The sequence below is a fragment of the Elgaria multicarinata genome, chromosome 6 (genome assembly GCF_023053635.1).
Source record: "Elgaria multicarinata webbii isolate HBS135686 ecotype San Diego chromosome 6, rElgMul1.1.pri, whole genome shotgun sequence".
NCBI classification, from domain to species: Eukaryota; Metazoa; Chordata; class Lepidosauria; order Squamata; family Anguidae; genus Elgaria; species Elgaria multicarinata.
In genome coordinates, this window is record NC_086176.1 from 9,410,648 (window position 1) to 9,428,134 (window position 17,487).

Consider the following 17,487-nt stretch of genomic DNA (forward strand, 5'->3'; position numbering starts at 1 on the left):
TGTCTTTCTGGATACTTTGAAGCTTCTCAGCTCCCAATGACTCGCAATAAAAAACCATGCAAATTTGGCAGCTCTCCTGTTCTACCTCTGTCCCAGGTGTCCTCGGCTGGCATCTGACCTCAGTGTGCTTTCAAGATCAGGGCTTGATTCAGACCTTTTACTGGAACCATCCAGTGTTGGGAGAAGTGCCAGAGATACACCTTTTGGCCTCTGTTTCCAAACGGGATCCAGAAAAGGGGGAAGCATGCTGCAGCTCTGTTCTTTGTTCTATCTTGAGATGGGCAGAAAAGATGGAAATGTGGAGCAAAGTCATTGTCTTGGACTTTAATGTAGGCTACCATGGAGGAGGGAGGAAGCCCACCTAGTCATGACCTCCTTCCTATGAAAGGAAGTGGCACGGTTTGCTAGAAAGGCTAAATAGCTGTGTGTGTTCTGTGTTTGAAGAAATGGAAATTAGAACCTTGCTCCCAAATTTGGGGGGCAAGTTTCTGTAATTTGTATTATGCAATATATGCCCTTCATTTGTATAGTTCATTTCACTTCTGCCCATCCTTGGGAGAGGCAGGCACTGAGCTCTGTGATGCCCTTGTTATCTAACACCTGGGAAACTGATTAACCCTGGCCGTAGCCATGGGCTTGACCTACAAGAATGTCATTGGCCCTCTCAGGGATATTCTGGGCCTCTTCTCTGCCAGGGATACTGTCGTTGCAAAATTCCTGCACTTAGCAGGGGGGTTGGATTAGATGACCTCCAAGGTCCCATCTAACTCTAGAATTCTCTGAATTTTCAGTGTTTTTTTAAAAAAATTCTCTACTCCTTTAGGAGTATACCTTCAGAGGTATAAGGGGGAAAGCATAAGCAATGTTTCCGGAAAGTAAATCTGCTCCCGGCTTCTGGCACAGGGATAACTGAAAAACACTTAGCCAAATTTTTGTCAATTAAAAAAATATATACCTTAAGCATATGAGACTGCTCAAATTTAGGATTTATTGCTGTTCCATGTTGATGTACTTCCTCCTGCTGCTTTGTACCATCTCCCTGCCACCATTAGAGAGAGGCTTCATGTCACCAGACATTCCCCCCACGCACTTTCAAGTTTATGTTTGTAAGTATGAGGGCTAGAAACTTGTTCTTGTAAATATAAATGAAAGCTGGGACTCTCAGGGTTTTGAATTCAAGAGTCTACTAGTAGGGGTGGATAGATCAGCCCATGTCACTTTTCTGTGTGTTCACTCATATGTCTCTCTTCTCCGGTTTCCAAATCAATATGTGATGGTTTTAAAAATAACAAAGAATGCAGGGTGGTGGTGGAATGACATTCATTTTTAACCTTTGTTTCATGAAATACACATTTTTATTTGCATTTCAGTCAAGAACTGTGTTGTAAAATTCAGACAAGCATAAAAATGGAAGGGTAATGGAGTTCTGATCTGCATTTTAGTCTGGGAAGTGCAAATCAAGTTGGTTTGCTGAAAAATGAGTGCCAGATGAAATCCTCAAGCAGCACTACCCACGACCACATTCTGTGGCTTTTTTTGTACTTGTTACAGAATACACATAGACCTGGCTATGACCTTTACTGTGGGTACAGAAAAGCACAGGGGGAAATAGCAAGAGATTGAGTCACTACCACTGTGGTATTGCAGTTCAAAAAGTCATGTTGGCTCCACCTTTGCTCTTTCCCTGGCACCATGGGAAGCCTTTGGGTCTGGAGTTCTGGGGTGTCTGGTTGTTGTTTTTTAAAGGTGGCAGGTTGCATGCTGACCCCTGAAGGAGCATTTTGGACATTTTGACTGTGGAAGTTAATTTATGTATTTATTACATTTCTACTTTCAGTCGGGAAGCTTGGAGGAGCTTGCAGTTAGAAGTCTCCCATTCATGCCACAGACTAGGCTGAGACCCGCTTTCATTTAATAACATAACATTTAATAACCAGCTTCTCCCTTATCAGCTTGCCCATACTTTAAGATCAACAACAGAGGCCCTTCTCACTTGCCCACCTTTGAGGGCAGTCAGATGGGACGTAGAATCATAGAATCTTAGAATAGTAGAGTTGGAAGGGGCCTACAAGGCCATCAAGTCCAACCCCCTGCTCAATGCAGGAATCCACCCTAAAGCATCCCTGACAGATGGCTGTCCAGCTGCCTCTTGAAGGCCTCTAGCGTGGGAGAGCCCACAACCTCCCTAGGGAACTGATTCCATTGTTGTACTGCTCTAACAGTCAGGAAGTTTTTCCTGATGTCCAGCTGGAATCTGGCTGGACATCAGGAAAAGTAGATGAGAGAAGGCCTTTTCCACAGTGGGCCCTCACCTCTGGAATAAGATGCCATCAGGGATCTGCCAGGCCCCATCATTGCAGGCTTTTAGGAAGGCCCTGAAGACCTACTTGTTTACTCTGAACTTCCCCTGTTATGTTTTACTGGACTGTTCTGCATTGTAAATGCTATTGTTCCATAGACTTTTAGTAAAGGGTGACCCTATGAAAAGGAGGACAGGGTTCCTATATCTTTAACAGTTGCCTAGAAAAGGGAATTTCAACAGGTGTCATTTGTATATATGGAGAATCTGGTGAAATTCCCTCTTCATCACCACAGTTAAAAGCGCAGGAGCTATACTAGAGTGACCAGATTTAAAAGAGGGCAGGGCACCCACCTGTTGTGATGAAGAGGAAATTTCACCAGGTTCCCCATATGTACAAATGACACCTGCTGGAATTTCCTTTTCCATACAACTGTTAAAGATAAAGGAGCCCTGTCCTCCTTTTCATATGGTCACCTTATTTAATACCGCCCAGGCCTGATGTTTTATGCTGTTTGTTGTTTTTATGTTTGCTGTTTTTGTGAATGTTGGCTGTTTTATTACTATATCAGTAGTAGTATTTTCTAATGTTATAAGCTACCCTGGGGGGGGGATGGGACCCCTGCCCTGAAAGGTGGCCTAGAAATATTTTAAACGAATAAATAAAAATAAATACCAGGGCCAGGTACTATTTTATTTATTTATTTATTTATTACATTTTTATACCGCCAGCAGCCGAAGCTCTCTGGGCGGTTCACAAAAATTTAAACCATAATAACCAACAGGTTAAAAACACAAATACAAAATACAGTATCAAAAGCATAGCCAGGACAAAACCACACAGCAAAAATTGATATCAGATTAAAATACAGAGTTAGAACTGTAAATTTAAATTTAAGTTAAAATTAAGTGTTAAAATACTGATAAAAAGGTCTTCAACTGGCAATGAAAAGAGTACAGTGTAGGCGCCAGGCGGACCTCTCTGGGGAGCTCGTTCCACAGCTGGGGTGCCACGGCGGAGAAGGCCCTCCTCCTAGTAGCCACCAGACTCTCCTTAGGGAAGAGACCACACTTCCCTATGCCACATGTGTTTCCTCTTCCTCCCAAGCGTGGCTGATTGGAGATTGGAACAGCCTGCTGTGATATTTCAGAGAGAGCCTGTGCAGGAGTGGGGAAAAGACCCCGCTGGTTTGCCTTCCCTAACGGGAGCTCTCTCCTGCTCTGCTTGAGTTAGGTTGGAAGCTCCCTTCTCTTCCTTGCATTTAATGAGTCCATACAGGCCTCGTTAAAGATAATTGCCGGGTGGTGTTGGTTGAGCTGGTGCCACTGTCTGCCGCCCCCACACAGGGGAGGGGTGTCTCTCTGCCTGCTATTTTCCCTCCCCAAATTGCATCCAGTTTCCCATCTGTCTGTCTGACTCTGAGGACTGAGGAACGTCTGCAGCTCACAGGATAGGGCCCTAGTTGCCCAACAATCCACAGAGGAGGATTTGCAAAAATGAGCGTATTGGGAAAATAGCAGGCAGAGAGACACTCCTCCGGGTTGCACTGTTGGCTGTGTCTCGCTGTCAAGCGTACGCTCTGTGGGAAACCCAAGTTGGCTACTACAGCATTGGGTGAAATAGACCTGAGAAGCTCATTTGTAAGAAGCATTGCTCACCTCGGGGCAAACTGGCTAAGTATAGATGTAGCACCCAGCAATTTATGCCTTCTACAAGGAAATCAACCTGGCTGCTTTGAATTAATCCATCCCTGTTTATTAAGAAGTAATTATCCCCTGTTTTCCAAGTCAAACCAATCCCAGAAGCTGGGGGGGGGGGGCATTGAAGGAGGAGCTGGACTAAAAGTAGCCTTTCTTGCACCTGACTTATTTCACCTTTTGCAGCATGTCTCCAGTGTATAGTCATCTGTAGCCCTTGCGTTTTAGAAATCATAGAATCATAGAATAGCAGAGTTGGAAGGGGCCTACAAGGCCATTGAGTCCAACCCCCTGCTCAATGCAGGAATCCACCCTAAAGCATTTCTGACAGATGGTTGTCCAGCTGCCTCTTGAAGGCCTCTAGTGTGGGAGAGCCCACAACCTCCCTAGGTAACTGGTTCCATTGTCGTACTGCTCTAACCGTCAGGAAGTTTTTCCTGATGTCCAGCTGGAATCTGGCTTCCTTTAACTTGAGCCTGTTATTCCGTGTCCTGCACTCTGGGAGGACCGAGAAGAGATCCTGGCCCTCCTCTGTGTGACAACCTTTTAAGTATTTGAAGAGTGCTGTCATCTCTCCCCTCAATCTTCTCTTCTCCAGGCTAAACATGCCCAGTTCTTTCAGTCTCTCTTCATAGGGCTTTGTTTCCAGACCCCTGATCATCCAGGTTGCCCTCCTCTGAACCCTTCATGCCTAGTTCTCACTGAGCTGATAAACCTCACTTCAGGCAGCAGGTGAAGGCGGACATGGTCGAATGTGTGTTAGTCCAGAAAAAAATAGTCTCTGCATAGAAATCTAACACGTAGGGGTGGGTGGGTGTGAAAGCTAGGTTAGAAACCTCTGTCTGAAATGACTCTTTTATGTGTGGGAATCTTTCAACTCTGAGGGTCCTCAGTCACATTCTGAAGTCTTATAGTCTGCACACAGGTTTACCATCTCAGTGAGAGAGAATTAATTTTAATACAATCTACCCAAACTTTGGGGCAAATTTGTGAGTTTAGCTTGAGAAATATTTTTGGTTGTATTGCTGTCAATCTGGAGATAAGAACAAGTTTGAAGGAATCATCTACCTTCATACAGTAGGTGCTGCCACCTGCTGTCTTTTATTTTGTTTGTAAGATACTTTTTATTTTGCCTTGTTTCAATTCCATTCCCTCCCTGTAGTGACATAATCCAGTTGGCGCCTGTTGCCCGTGTTCCTGGTTCACCTTTGTCTCTTTCCAGGTGTCCCGCATTCCCTTTTGTGCCACCCACGCAACAATTTCCCACTCTGCCTTTCCGCCTGCAGAAATAAGAACCAGTTCTGTCTAGCATGACAGCGGCTCTTGACTGATAGCAAGCTTATCAGGGCATTTATGGGTGGCTGGGGAAACAAATTTCCCAGAACAAGAACCCGTGGAGCCCTCTAAATATGGATGGGTTTGGGGAAAACGTTGAGAAGTTTGGGGTGGGGACAGAAGACCTGGCAACATTTTGGGGGTTTGAGCTGATTTTCATTGCTGTGGAGAACCTGATTTCCCCCCAGTGGAACCCTCAGTAGCAGCTGCTATTCCACGAAATAAGGTGGGACGTCAATATATCAAAGTCAGTTCTGAATGCTCTGTGGCACACCAGCCTCGCGTGACCGATGGCCAGGACTAGGCATGCGCAGTCTCAGTGGTTGGAGTCACCAGGGGAAGGAAGAGAGGCGTCCCCAAGTGCCGTTTTTTTCATTTGTTTGGGGGAACGGAGACACTGGTGTTTCCATCAAGGTGTGGTCAAAGCATGTCATCACTGACACTGAGTGACCCAGTTCTAATTGATCCCACAGTGTCTCTATTACCTGCAGAGATCCTCACAATATACAAGCCCTCGACAACTACCTGCCTTAACTACAAGCCCTCTGGAACTTCCTGGCATCTCATTATTGTTGTATTTATTTATTTATTTATCTTTCTATCCTATATCTGTCCAATAAGCTCTCGCGGTGGATATCACATGCCTTAGTCCTGATGTCAATCACCCCATTTCCCTACAGCTGTTGTCACTAAAAGAGCGGGCGGGGGGGGGGAATTCTACGGATGGGATTCAAGTTAATATCACATCTAAGTCCATCGCTTTATGAAAGGGGTCAGTCCCACTCCTGATTTCTTTAAAACTGAAATCCCCCAAAATTACTAGGGCCAGATCTACACTATTGCTTTAAAGCGCTTTATAACAGTTTTATAGCGCTTTAAAGCAGTTAAAGCACTTTATAACTTTTATAAAGCGCTTTAAAGCAGTAGTGTAGATCCGGCCTAGGAATCTTATTCAGCTGGTCTTGTGGCTTCAGAGGCTTCAAGCATGTCTTCATAGCCATAAAGAGTAGAAACTCGCTCTTAGGGAGGGAGGGAGGGAGGAAGCTTCCCCCCCCCCATTGCAAATAGCAGGGGCCTGGTTCTGGTTGGAACCCTTCTGCTGCCACAACACAGTCCAGGGGCAGATCTACACGTTTTGAAAACTGTACACGGCGTGTGTCCTGGGCCCCAACAGGTTGTCCCTACTGTTATAAACTGTTTTAAAGCAGTAGTGTAGATCCTGCCAAGATCTGGCTCACACACTCCCATGCTGGCTATACGTTTTTCTTAAATCTTGCATGCCAGGGTTAACCATGTGGGCAAACTTCTCATATAGTTTGGCTCCCAACTGCACCGAGTACCATCTTCTGTGCATTTTCTGCACACCAGTAGAATTGTGTCATAGAAACAGGCCTGTTTATTTATTATTTATTTAAAATATTTATATCCCGCCCTATATCACTAAGATCTCCGGGCGACGTACAGATAAAAACATACAGTATAAAACAGTAAATATACACAGTTAAAAACAAATTAAACCATGATCCAAGTTAAAACAATATATAATTTAAAAGCAATAGATGCAGTTAAAACAGTTAAAACAATGTGCCGGTGAGTTTAACCATCAAAGGCTTTGTTAAAAAGCCATGTTTTTACTTGGCGTCGAAATGAAATCAATGTTGGTGCCAATCGGGCCTCCAAGGGGAGGGCATTCCACAGTCGGGGTGCCACCACAGAGAAGGCCCTCTCCCTTGTCCCATCATAACGTATATGTTGCATTGATGGGATGCGGAGAAGGGCTCCTCCAACAGATCTAAGGTCTCGGGCAGGCATATATAAGGAGAGGCACTCTCTCAAGTATCGAGATCCCAAGCCATTTTTTATTATTATTACATTTCTATACCGCCCAATAGCTGAAGCTCTCTGGGCGGTTCACCATTTAGGACTTTAAACGTCATTACCAGCACCTTGAATTCCAACCAGAAGCATATAGGCAGCCAGTGCAGTTCCTTTAAGACCGGTGTTATGTGGGCTCTATAAGATGTACCTGCCAGCAGTCTAGCTACTGCATTTTGCACTAGCTGCAACTTCCGCGTCGTCTTCAAGGGCAGCCCCACGTAGAGTCCCCCGGCACAACTGGTTCCCACGTTTCTCGGTCAGTCTGTACCTCCTCAACTACAGGCCCTCTGAGGCCTGGGGAGACCCTTCAGCCTTACATCTTCCAGCTTGACTCATGCCGATATGGACCCTGATGCCTGGGTCATGACTCATGACACACTATTCCCAACCCATCCAAAGTCCACTTTCTGCTAAGAATTCCACTTTGAAGTCCTGCTGCCTCAATTACAGATCAAGGTCATAGGCAACATTGTGCCCAGCCTGGTCTGGATGGAGAGAGGAGCAGCAGGAGAGACAGTCACCATCCTTTTGGGGTGGTATTGGTAGGAATGTCAACATGAGGAAGAATCGTGTGGGGGAACGGAGAGAAGGAATTAGCCAATGCAGTGAACTCAGGCACTGTGAATTCTTCAAAGGAGACTTGCTTCTGAGGCAGATTTGCTTATGAAGTGAGGCATGGCTCTCTTCATAGAGCAGTGAGGCTCTATGAAATTGGAAGTTGGGGACAGCTTCTGGGCCGGCGCTGCCATAGAGGCAACTCAGGCGGCAGCCTAGAGCGCCAAGCAAACGAGGGCGCCAAACGGGCACTCGGAAGCCGCTCTCCTAGAGCGGCTTCCGGGTGCACTGTTCCAAAGCCGCCACCCCGGCTGCCCCCCAACCCCAGCGTCTTGGCTTCGAAGCCAGCGCCCAGCCGGAAGCCGCTCCTGGCTTCAAAGCAAGGATGCTGGGGTTGGAGGTGGAGGCTTCAGAATGGCGCGCCAGGAAGTCACTTCTGGGCGCGCTGCTTTGAAGCCTCTGCCCCACCCCCCAGCATCCTGGCTTCAAAGCCAGGAGCTGGCGGGCGCGCACGTGGGGGCGGGGCAGAGGCTTTAGAACGCGCCTGCCTAGGGCGCAATATAGTCTGGCGCCGGCCCTGATTGTATCCCTAATGAACTTTACTCCTAAACTTGAGATGTTGTTAATTTGTGTATAGCCAGGGAGTATGTGGCTCACCTTAGCTACTGACTTTGGGAGCTTTCATGATCTCCTTGTCCCTTCCACAGCCTGCCGGCCGGGGTTCTATCGTCACTCGCTGGAGATGGAGCGGTGCCTCAAATGCCCCCCAAACAGCTCCTCCAGTTCTCCTGCAGCCACAGCCTGTCCCTGCCTCAAAGACTTCTTTCGGACATCCACTGAGGACCAAACCGTTGCCTGCACCCGTAAGTCAATGAGCAGTGCCTCCAGGGAAGGAAAACTGGTCCTTTGGAGTACAAATCCCTGTTCACACATATCTTAAAATGCATGTACTGGAGTGGGGCAACAGAGTCGTATCTATATACCTCTATGCCATCCACTCCCATTCCCCACCTTCTGAGAGTGTTTCAAAGACATGAAGAGAATCCTCTGCACATCAGTCAGATAACCTTTCCACCCCACCGTGTGTCTTTCTTAGAGATGTAAAATTTCCAGAAATTTTGAAGCTATGGGAAAAAACTGGGGGTTTTAAATTTTTTTCAGAAAAAAACGGAAATTTTCAGAAAAATTGAAATAATGCAATATTAGCACTTTTTGCAGATTGAAAGTCACTACTTCAGGAACACAAAATGTAATTATGTCCAAGTTGGTTTGGCATAAAATTATTACATTTAGTATATTAAAAGTAGTGTATTCAAACAATTATTACAAATTTAATTTACTTTTTTAACTTTTTTTTGGTAACAAATGGAGCGACAAGCTCCTGAACTGTTAGGAACACCTGAACTGTAAGGAACCTCTTTGGTTCTGCCAGTTTATGAGGAGCAGGCAAAGAACAATTTTAAAAAACAACTGAAGAAACCACCAACATTAGTAACAAAGAAAATTATTTATGTCTCCGCTAGTCCTCCAGTGTCAAGACATAAAAAGAACTGAGAAAAAAGGGAGGACCCAAGATTCAATAAATATGCATGAAATTTAATCAGACTCATTTTCTGACCTGCAGGTATCAGTATTAGTTTCAGTCTCTGCTTCCATGGCAGTGCTGCCCCCTAGAGGCAGAAGTGCATCTTGCTCTTGCATTTGAGAGTTGTAGTCTCAGTTTGCAACCTAGGACTTGCTTGTCCTCGGTGCACAGACATTGTAATAATCTGGTATTGTACAGTTTTTAGAAATCATGTGGAGAAGTAAATATCTGAACACCTTGCCTTAAACATTTTATTCATCATGCTAAAATAAAACATCCCGTAATCCGTTTTTTCTTCATTTTTTTTTTCAATTTTTCCAATTTTTCAGGAAAAAACCCAAAAAAGGCTTTGGAAAAACCCGTTTTTTTCTTAATTTTTCTGGGTTTTTCCCGGGCCTTCACGTCTCTAGTCTTTCTTGCTAAAGATTGTACCATCCGTAGCTATGGGGGAATGAATAAGACATGTTCTGGCCAGTGCCTGTAGACAAGCCTGGCCAAGGACAGGACAAGAAAATATCCTGACCCTCAGGTGAATGGGCCCCATCACCTGTGATGGGCATTGAGTCCATAAGCTTTAAGGCAGGTGCAGATAGGATTCGAACCTCTGTGGGGGATCCTATGCATGATAAGAGACACATGGCCCGGATTGCCTGCATAGCTGTTAGTTTCGACACGGAACGCCAAAAATTACAACGCCGTAACTGCGGGTGAGAAAACCAGTGAGACACCGTAGCTCATGCTAGCACAGCAACTGTTTCCAGGTTAGAGAGAACAAATTTTGGCTTCGTATTTGTCTATTTGTATTTTTATGTACCTGTTACTGGGGTGTATAGTGATGCAGTGACTGTAATAGTTTATACTATGTGAAACATTGCCAGGGGAAAGTAAAATATCTTTGGCAAGGTATCAATAGGGGAAGATAGTGATTGCATATGATTAGAAATAACTCATTAACAGGGAGGTGATGAGTTAAGTCAGAAAAGCTTAGATTTTTGAATGGAAAAATTTGTGGACTAGGGTCAGCAGATAGTATTATGTAATCCTGGGGAGGGATAAGGACAAAAGTGTCCCTAGTAAAACCTTTAGTCTCCATGACTTGTGGCAACTACAAAATCTGTAGATAGGAGTAGCTGAGGTTTCTATATGAAATGTTTCATTAATGCATGGGTGTTGTTCCTGTTTTGTTATTTTTTACAAGAATTGTATATTTTATTATAGCTCCTGACGAAGGACGATATGTCCGAAACGTTGAGCAGAGCATTTTTGGATTTTAAGAATAAAATAGTTTTTAATGCGCTTATCAAGCGCCAGAGTTGATTTCTCGTTTTAGCATCTGCTCTTCCTCCTTTGCCTTTCCAGGCCCTCCTTCGGCTCCTCGCAATGTCAGCGTCTCCCTGGTGGGGACTCAGGTCTCCCTTTCGTGGCTGCTCCCCCTTGAGCAGGGTGGGCGCAAGGATCTCTCCTACAATGTCTCCTGCCAACGCTGCCATTTCCTGGTCTGCGAACCCTGCGGGAGTAGCGTGGCTTTTTCCCCCAGCGCGTTAGGCCTCACCAGGCCAAGTGTGGTTGTAGATGGCCTGAAGCCTTTCACCAATTACAGCTTCGTTGTACGGGCTCATAATGGTGTGTCATCAGAGCTGAGCCCCGCCTTGCAGAGTAGCACCAGTTCTCCCGTCTGGGTGTCTGTGGGCCAAGCAGGTGAGTCACTGTGGTGAGTATGGGGAAGAGATCTTTCCGGTCTCAGGAAGTGAGCAACCAAAGTCAATAAAAGTTCTAGTAGTAGCTGAACTATATCTCTTCTTATGCCGCCCTCAGTGAGAGGTGCGTGCGTGTGTAGTAAATATTGTTACACAGGGATCCTGATGAAGATCCCTAAATGAAGCCATAAACAACTCAGGACCAGGATAGAGTTCTCCTGAACTGGGCATGTTTAGCCTGGAGAAGAGAAGATTGAGGGGAGACACGAGAGCACTCTTCAAATACTTAAAAGGTTGTCACACAGAGGAGGGCCAAGATCTCTTCTCGAGCCTCCCAGAGGGCAGGACACGGAATAACGGGCTCAAGTTAAAGGAAGCCAGATTCTGGCTGGACATCAGGAAAAACTTCCTGTTTGTTAGAGCAGTACGACAATGGAACCAGTTACCTAGGGAAGGCCACACTAGAGGCCTTCAAGAGGCAGCTGGACAACCATCTGTCAGAGATGCTTTAGGGTGGATTTCTGCATTGAGCAGGGGGGTGGACTTGATGGCCTTGTAGGCCCCTTCCAACTCTGCTATTCTGTGGTTCTATGATCCCCTACTGGCCTGCACAGTTGTTGCGCTGATCAGGAAATGCCCCCTCATTGGTACCCAAGATTTCTGAAGTTCCATCCATCATAGCTCAGAATAGCACCTTTAGTACCTCAGCGTTCACCCTCTGGAACTCCTTACGTATTAAGCAAGCAGCAACCTTTCTGGGTTTTTGGCACCTCCTGTAAATGCATCTTTTCCAACAGGCCTTCCCAGGGATGCAATCTTGTCCTCTATATGAAGACTTGTTTAGAAGTCTTCGTTTAGAAATTTCTTTAATATGTAGGCAATTCATATATATCAGTCAATTAGTCAACAGCTGGTGTCTTGTAGTGGCTAAGAGTGTGAGCTCCTATCTCAAATCTTCTGTCGGCCATAGAATTTTCAGGAGTGGGGGTCAGGGCCCATAAGACCTAAAGTTTATATTCGTTCACACAGTATGAACAGACAGCAGGATTCTAGCACTACTAATTAGAAGGCTATTCCATCTTTTCTTTCTTAATGAATTTTCCATAATAAGAGAGAAGATGGAAGAAGCAGTGAAAAATACAGGAGGGGCCCCAAGTGGAAGACAATGATGTCTGGACCCCCTGTAAAATTCTGTGAATGAAGCAAGGCGATGGTGTGATGAAAGTCTTGTCTGGAAGCACCCAGTCATTCAACAGAATTATTCCCTAAATCTCTGTTATGCCTTCCAGTCCCGCCAGAGGCCACTATTACAAATATATTTGAACTGCAAAACCCTGGTAGTTGGTGTGGAAAAGGAAAATTCTGATACGTGGATCTAGGGGTTGCCTGTGATGGCAAAACCTCTTTGAGCATCATAGAGTCATAGAACAGCAGAGTTGGAAGGGGCCTACAAGGCCATCGAGTCCAACCCCCTGCTCAGTGCAGGAATCCACCCTAAATAATTCTATGGTGTCGTGATAACCATGCGAGATGCCCCTTGTCTGTTTCCGAGGATTCTGGTTGTTATGCCACGGAAATGGGGTAAATAAAGATGCTTGTTCTTTTTGAGTGCAGGCTACAAGGGAGTCCAAAGCATATCTAACCTTAGGCAGGTTGTGGTCTAGATGAGGCTTCGTGCCACGTCATTTGCTGTGCTGCTACAAAGCCACTTGAACTCATGTCTTTTTGCACAATCCCCCTGAAGACTTCCTCTTTAAAGCCTGTAGAAATCCCAGTAAAAAATTATAACTGACGGAAGACATTCACGTAATCATTCTACATCGCTCTGTTTTCTGCTCTGCTTCCTTGGTCCAAAACTTACTCTTCACTAGCACAGCCATGTCTAGCCAACCTGGGTTTCACCAACCCCACCTTTTTCCTCATCCTGGCAACAAGCTGCCTCACCTGCCAGTCAGTCCTTCGAAACAAGACCTTCCAGTTTTTATTACACTTGTATTCCGCCTTTCCTCCAGGACTTCAGGTTATCCCATTTTGTTATTACAACAGATCCGTGTGGTAGGTTAGGTAGTTTTGAGAGAGGAAGAGTCACTGAGCTGAGAAACCAGTGAGGTTCAAGAGTAAGTGGAGAGGACGGGTTTTTTAAAAACACACACAAAGATTTAATTTTAATAAAACAAATCAAGGTCTATTGAACATCAGTTCAATCAGTTAAATAATAAATGAACAAGTTAATTATAAGAATCTAAACTGCTTCTTTGAACGTCGCTGGCAAATGGCCCTATGAAGAGAGACTGAAAGAACTGGGCATGTTTAGCCTGGAGAAGAGAAGATTGAGGGGAGACATGATAGCACTCTTCAAATACTTAAAAGGTTGTCCCACAGAGGAGGGCCAGGATCTCTTCTTGATCCTCCCAGAGTGCAGGACACGGAATAACGGGCTCAAGTTAAAGGAAGCCAGATTCCGGCTGGACAGCAGGAAAAACTTCTTGACTGTTAGAGCAGTACGACAATGGAACCCGTTCCCTAGGGAGGTTGTGGGCTCTCCCACACTAGAGGCCTTCAAGAGGCAGCTGGACAGCCATCTGTCAGGGATGCTTTAGGGTGGATTCCTGCATTGAGCAGGGGGTTGGACTCGATGGCCTTGTAGGCCCCTTCCAACTCTGCTATTCTATGATTCTATGGTGCTCCATGGGTGAGATCCACAGCTGTGGCTGCAAGAATGTGCAGCCTGGATGCCTTTGCCAGCCTGCTTCAAAGGGTGGGTTATGTTTTGACCATCTTCCATTTCTTTCTGCGCAGACCCTATCATGGTGACCGATCTTATCCTGGATAGGCGGAATGAAAGCAGCCTCTCTGTGACGTGGCTACCGACACGGCATCGCAGTCAGAGCTCAGTGAAGTACGAGGTTATGTACTTTGAGAAGGTGAGAGACATGTTTTCCTGCCATTCGCCTCCATGAACGGTTCTTCTTGCATTTCATGAGCTGCTCAAATCCTAGGAAATAACCTGATTGATCACTTCCTACAGGGAGAAGAGAAACACTACACTGTGCAACACCTTCAAGAACCGCGAGTGACCCTGGAAAACCTGCAGCCTGACACAGCCTACCTGTTGCGCGTGCGCTCTGTCTCCGACTTGGGACAAGGACAATTTTCCCAGGAGCAGGAATTCCGCACTCTTCCTCAAGGTAGTCCTTTAATGGCTCACTTCTTTGTAGAAGAGGGATTCTCGCTAATGGACTTTGGACCAAACTAGATCCAAGGGACAATCCAGGTTGGGATTTTGTCACAGGGGAGGAGTATGCTCTTTTCCCAATGAAAATTGCCCCTTCCCCAAAGCTGCTGCTTGTTACAATAGAAATGGCCTCTTGCCTATCAGAATAAGCAAAGAGTTCTCCAATGGAATCTGGAACTCAATCGGCTGCTTCCATCTCTACTGGCAAGCCAACCAGAAGTTAAGGAATTTGTTTGTTGAACTTCAAATGTTGGCTGTGCTGTGACATCTTATTAGCAGTAGGGAAACAGCAAACCTGATCACGATCACTGAGGGGGTAGTGAGAAGCTTTAACTGCCCCACCCTAGCCATCAAGATTGCTGTTTCTCTGCAGCTGAAAGCCACAGATAAAATGGCCATCTTGATCAGGATCTCTGGTGGCAGCGAGGTCAAAGCAGAAGTAACTTGAAACAGTTAAAATGCAATTGCGGCCACAACAAATGCTTTTACAATGTTTTTGTTTTGTTTTTTACCAAAATATCATTGTACCAAAATATGATTTGACTTTGTCCCAGGGGACTTTGTTGATGGATGGTATAAAAATGCTATTAAATAAATACGTAGTCTGAAAGGAACCATGAATTATTTCAGTTCTGTCCTTCCCTTTGGTGTCTGAGAGCGGCTTCATCATTTGCATAACAGTCAGGTTGGCTGCCCACAACTGCCTTGCTGTCACACCAGTTTCTGCCAATAAATGCACAGAAGTGTGAAGGGCAGGTACCGGTCCCTAAACACTTGGGGACACAACCCAGTGATTTCTGTGGCTTTCTGGTGCCTGCCTGCTGCATGTTTAGGGCTGCTCATCTCCTTTTCACACTTAATGCATTTCCTGTGGGATGCAGCACCAGTGTAACTGGCTGTATCAAACACAATTGCAGCAGGAAGTTTCTCTGACATCCATCTGGTTCTCAGTGCATCAAGATAAATAAGATCAGCAAAGACATTTGGGAAACCGGAACAGAGGAAATAGCCGACTGTGGTTTCTGAAAGAAAAAAGATGATCAAAATGGAATTCAGGAGTGAAAAATGTACTGGAGAAATTACCAATACACCACTCAGTATTGAAAGTGCAATTGGGATTTGGCCAAACCACCCACTTACTAGCAGTTCCGGGCCCATCGTAAATGCTAAAGATAGCATTGGGGGGCGGGGGGACATTTAGCATTGATATGTTGGACATACATTTCATAACAGTCCTTCTAATGACCTTATCGATCAGGCATAGGATCCAGGATCTGCCCTCTATGAGAGCGAAGGTCTTCCCGTGATAGGAAGGGCCTTGCTTGCAGAAGGCCCTCCACCCAGGTTTCGGGTTCCCCCCTCCCCTATCACATCTCATCCCATTCAGCAGGGTCTTCTGGCTCTGTCGCATTTTCAGGGGTCTGGAGGGGTTGCCGTGGGAAGTCTAGTGCGAGGAAGTCCACTTTCGCCAGCATTGTTAGTCCAGCTTAAATCTGGATCCAAGCCCACAAATAGATAAACAAACAAGAATTTGATAAATAAAATTGATAAATAAGAGGGAAAGAACAACCCCAGGGGATTCTGCTCATTGGGTTGGGTTCACTTATGCCAGCCGTGGTGCTGGCCAAACCACCCATTTAAAAACAGTTTAATGCCCACCTTAAATACTAAAGGTAGCATTAACACATATTGCATATGTAGTCAGAATCTCTATACACAGAGTTTGACTCATGGAACCTACTAATCCAAGGAGGTTGTGCATTGTTCTTGGGGGTTTGTGTTCTATGCCTAAGGACCACTTCCTCATCGCCACTAGTGGCAGCTGGGTACAAACCCACGGCCCCACCGTTTGTTGAACACCTGTGCTTTCACCGAAGTAGACAAATGGGGCTGTTCCGCTCCTGGGATGAGGCCTGTAACCTGCCCTTTGTCCTTGCAGACACTGGAGTGCCATCCGGAGGAGAGATTGTTTCAATTATCTTCGGAATCCTGCTGTTTATTGGTCTGGTCACGGGACTCATCGTTTTCTGGCGAAGGTAGAGATGGCAATGGTTGGGTAGAAAGATTCTCTTGACTCGAACGTTTGCTTTGTTCGCATCTCTGGCTGGGGTGGTGGTGGTGGTCTTCATTTTGACGTTTGCTCTTGTCCCTTTCAGCCGAGCTCGTCATCGCCGAGCACAACCGTGCCACAAAGTGTCCGGCTACAACCCAGGTGAGACCTCAAGGTCAGAAAAGGCAAGCAGGCAGATGAGCGGCTCGGGCCTTTGGAGGTCCAAGCAACAAGCTCTGTGCCAAGGAGCCAGGCACAGGGAGACATTGTTCTCCCTCTCTCAAAATACTAGAACCCACTGGGGGTCATCCCATGAAACTGATGGGTGGGAACATTGAGCGTGGGGAAGCGTTCAGTGGGAAATCCCTTTTAAGACAACATAGACAACTGTCCAAATATAAAAACCGGGGGGGGGGGGGGAGAGAAGGGGAAAATCCACGGAAGACAACAATCATGCACAGAATTCCAAATAAAATAAAAAGCCAGCCTAAATTATCTAGTCACATTACCTACTTGAATAGAGTGTTGCGTCCCAGAGCATATCCTGAGTTTAATTGCAGAGGGGATGGAGTGAGAGAGATCATATGGCAACCAGTTACATGGTATATGGAGAGCTCTAGCAGGACTGATTTTATGGGGATCTCAGCTCAGTAAAAGCCAGCCTCTTACAGAGACGAATGTTTAGTCTGTCCAATAATGCAGCAGCCTCCATTTCTGATGTCAATGGTCTAGCCAACAAATCCTTGTGGATGGAGTCACCTTCTTAATGACTGTAACTTACATCTCAAAAGCCCAAGGTGGTTGAAACCAGTCCGCCCATTCAAGAAGAGAGATTAGTTTGCATTTGGGCAGACAACAAAGTGAGACAAGGCTAGATGAAACTATTCAACTTGTTCAGCAAGATGCCAACTGACTAGCTGCTCTAGGGGACACTGTGGATCTATATTAGTAGTAGGGGTTTGTCACAGCACGGAAGCCCATCTCTCTTTGTGTGGAGGAATCCTTTATATTGAGCGCTCTCATTACAGATGAGATCTGGTTGAAACCTTATGTAGATCTCCAACCCTACGAGGATCCCAGCAGGGGAGTCTTAGAATTCACAAAGGAGCTGGACCCCTCTATCGTCACCATTGAGACTGTTATTGGTGAAGGTGA

The 17,487-nt window shown here is 45.7% G+C and overlaps 1 protein-coding gene across 1 annotated transcript in view; it reads left to right on the forward strand.

Moving 5' to 3' along the window:
- The window catches only part of EPHA1 (EPH receptor A1), an 88,746-nt gene that overhangs the window by 60,962 nt on the left and 10,297 nt on the right, over positions 1-17,487 (forward strand). Inside the window, exons 5-11 of the mRNA XM_063128995.1 lie at positions 8,473-8,628; positions 10,710-11,048; positions 13,847-13,971; positions 14,076-14,235; positions 16,222-16,318; positions 16,439-16,494; positions 17,361-17,483. Coding sequence (XP_062985065.1) covers positions 8,473-8,628; positions 10,710-11,048; positions 13,847-13,971; positions 14,076-14,235; positions 16,222-16,318; positions 16,439-16,494; positions 17,361-17,483 — 1,056 coding nt within the window. The remainder of the gene's footprint in view (positions 1-8,472; positions 8,629-10,709; positions 11,049-13,846; positions 13,972-14,075; positions 14,236-16,221; positions 16,319-16,438; positions 16,495-17,360; positions 17,484-17,487) is intronic.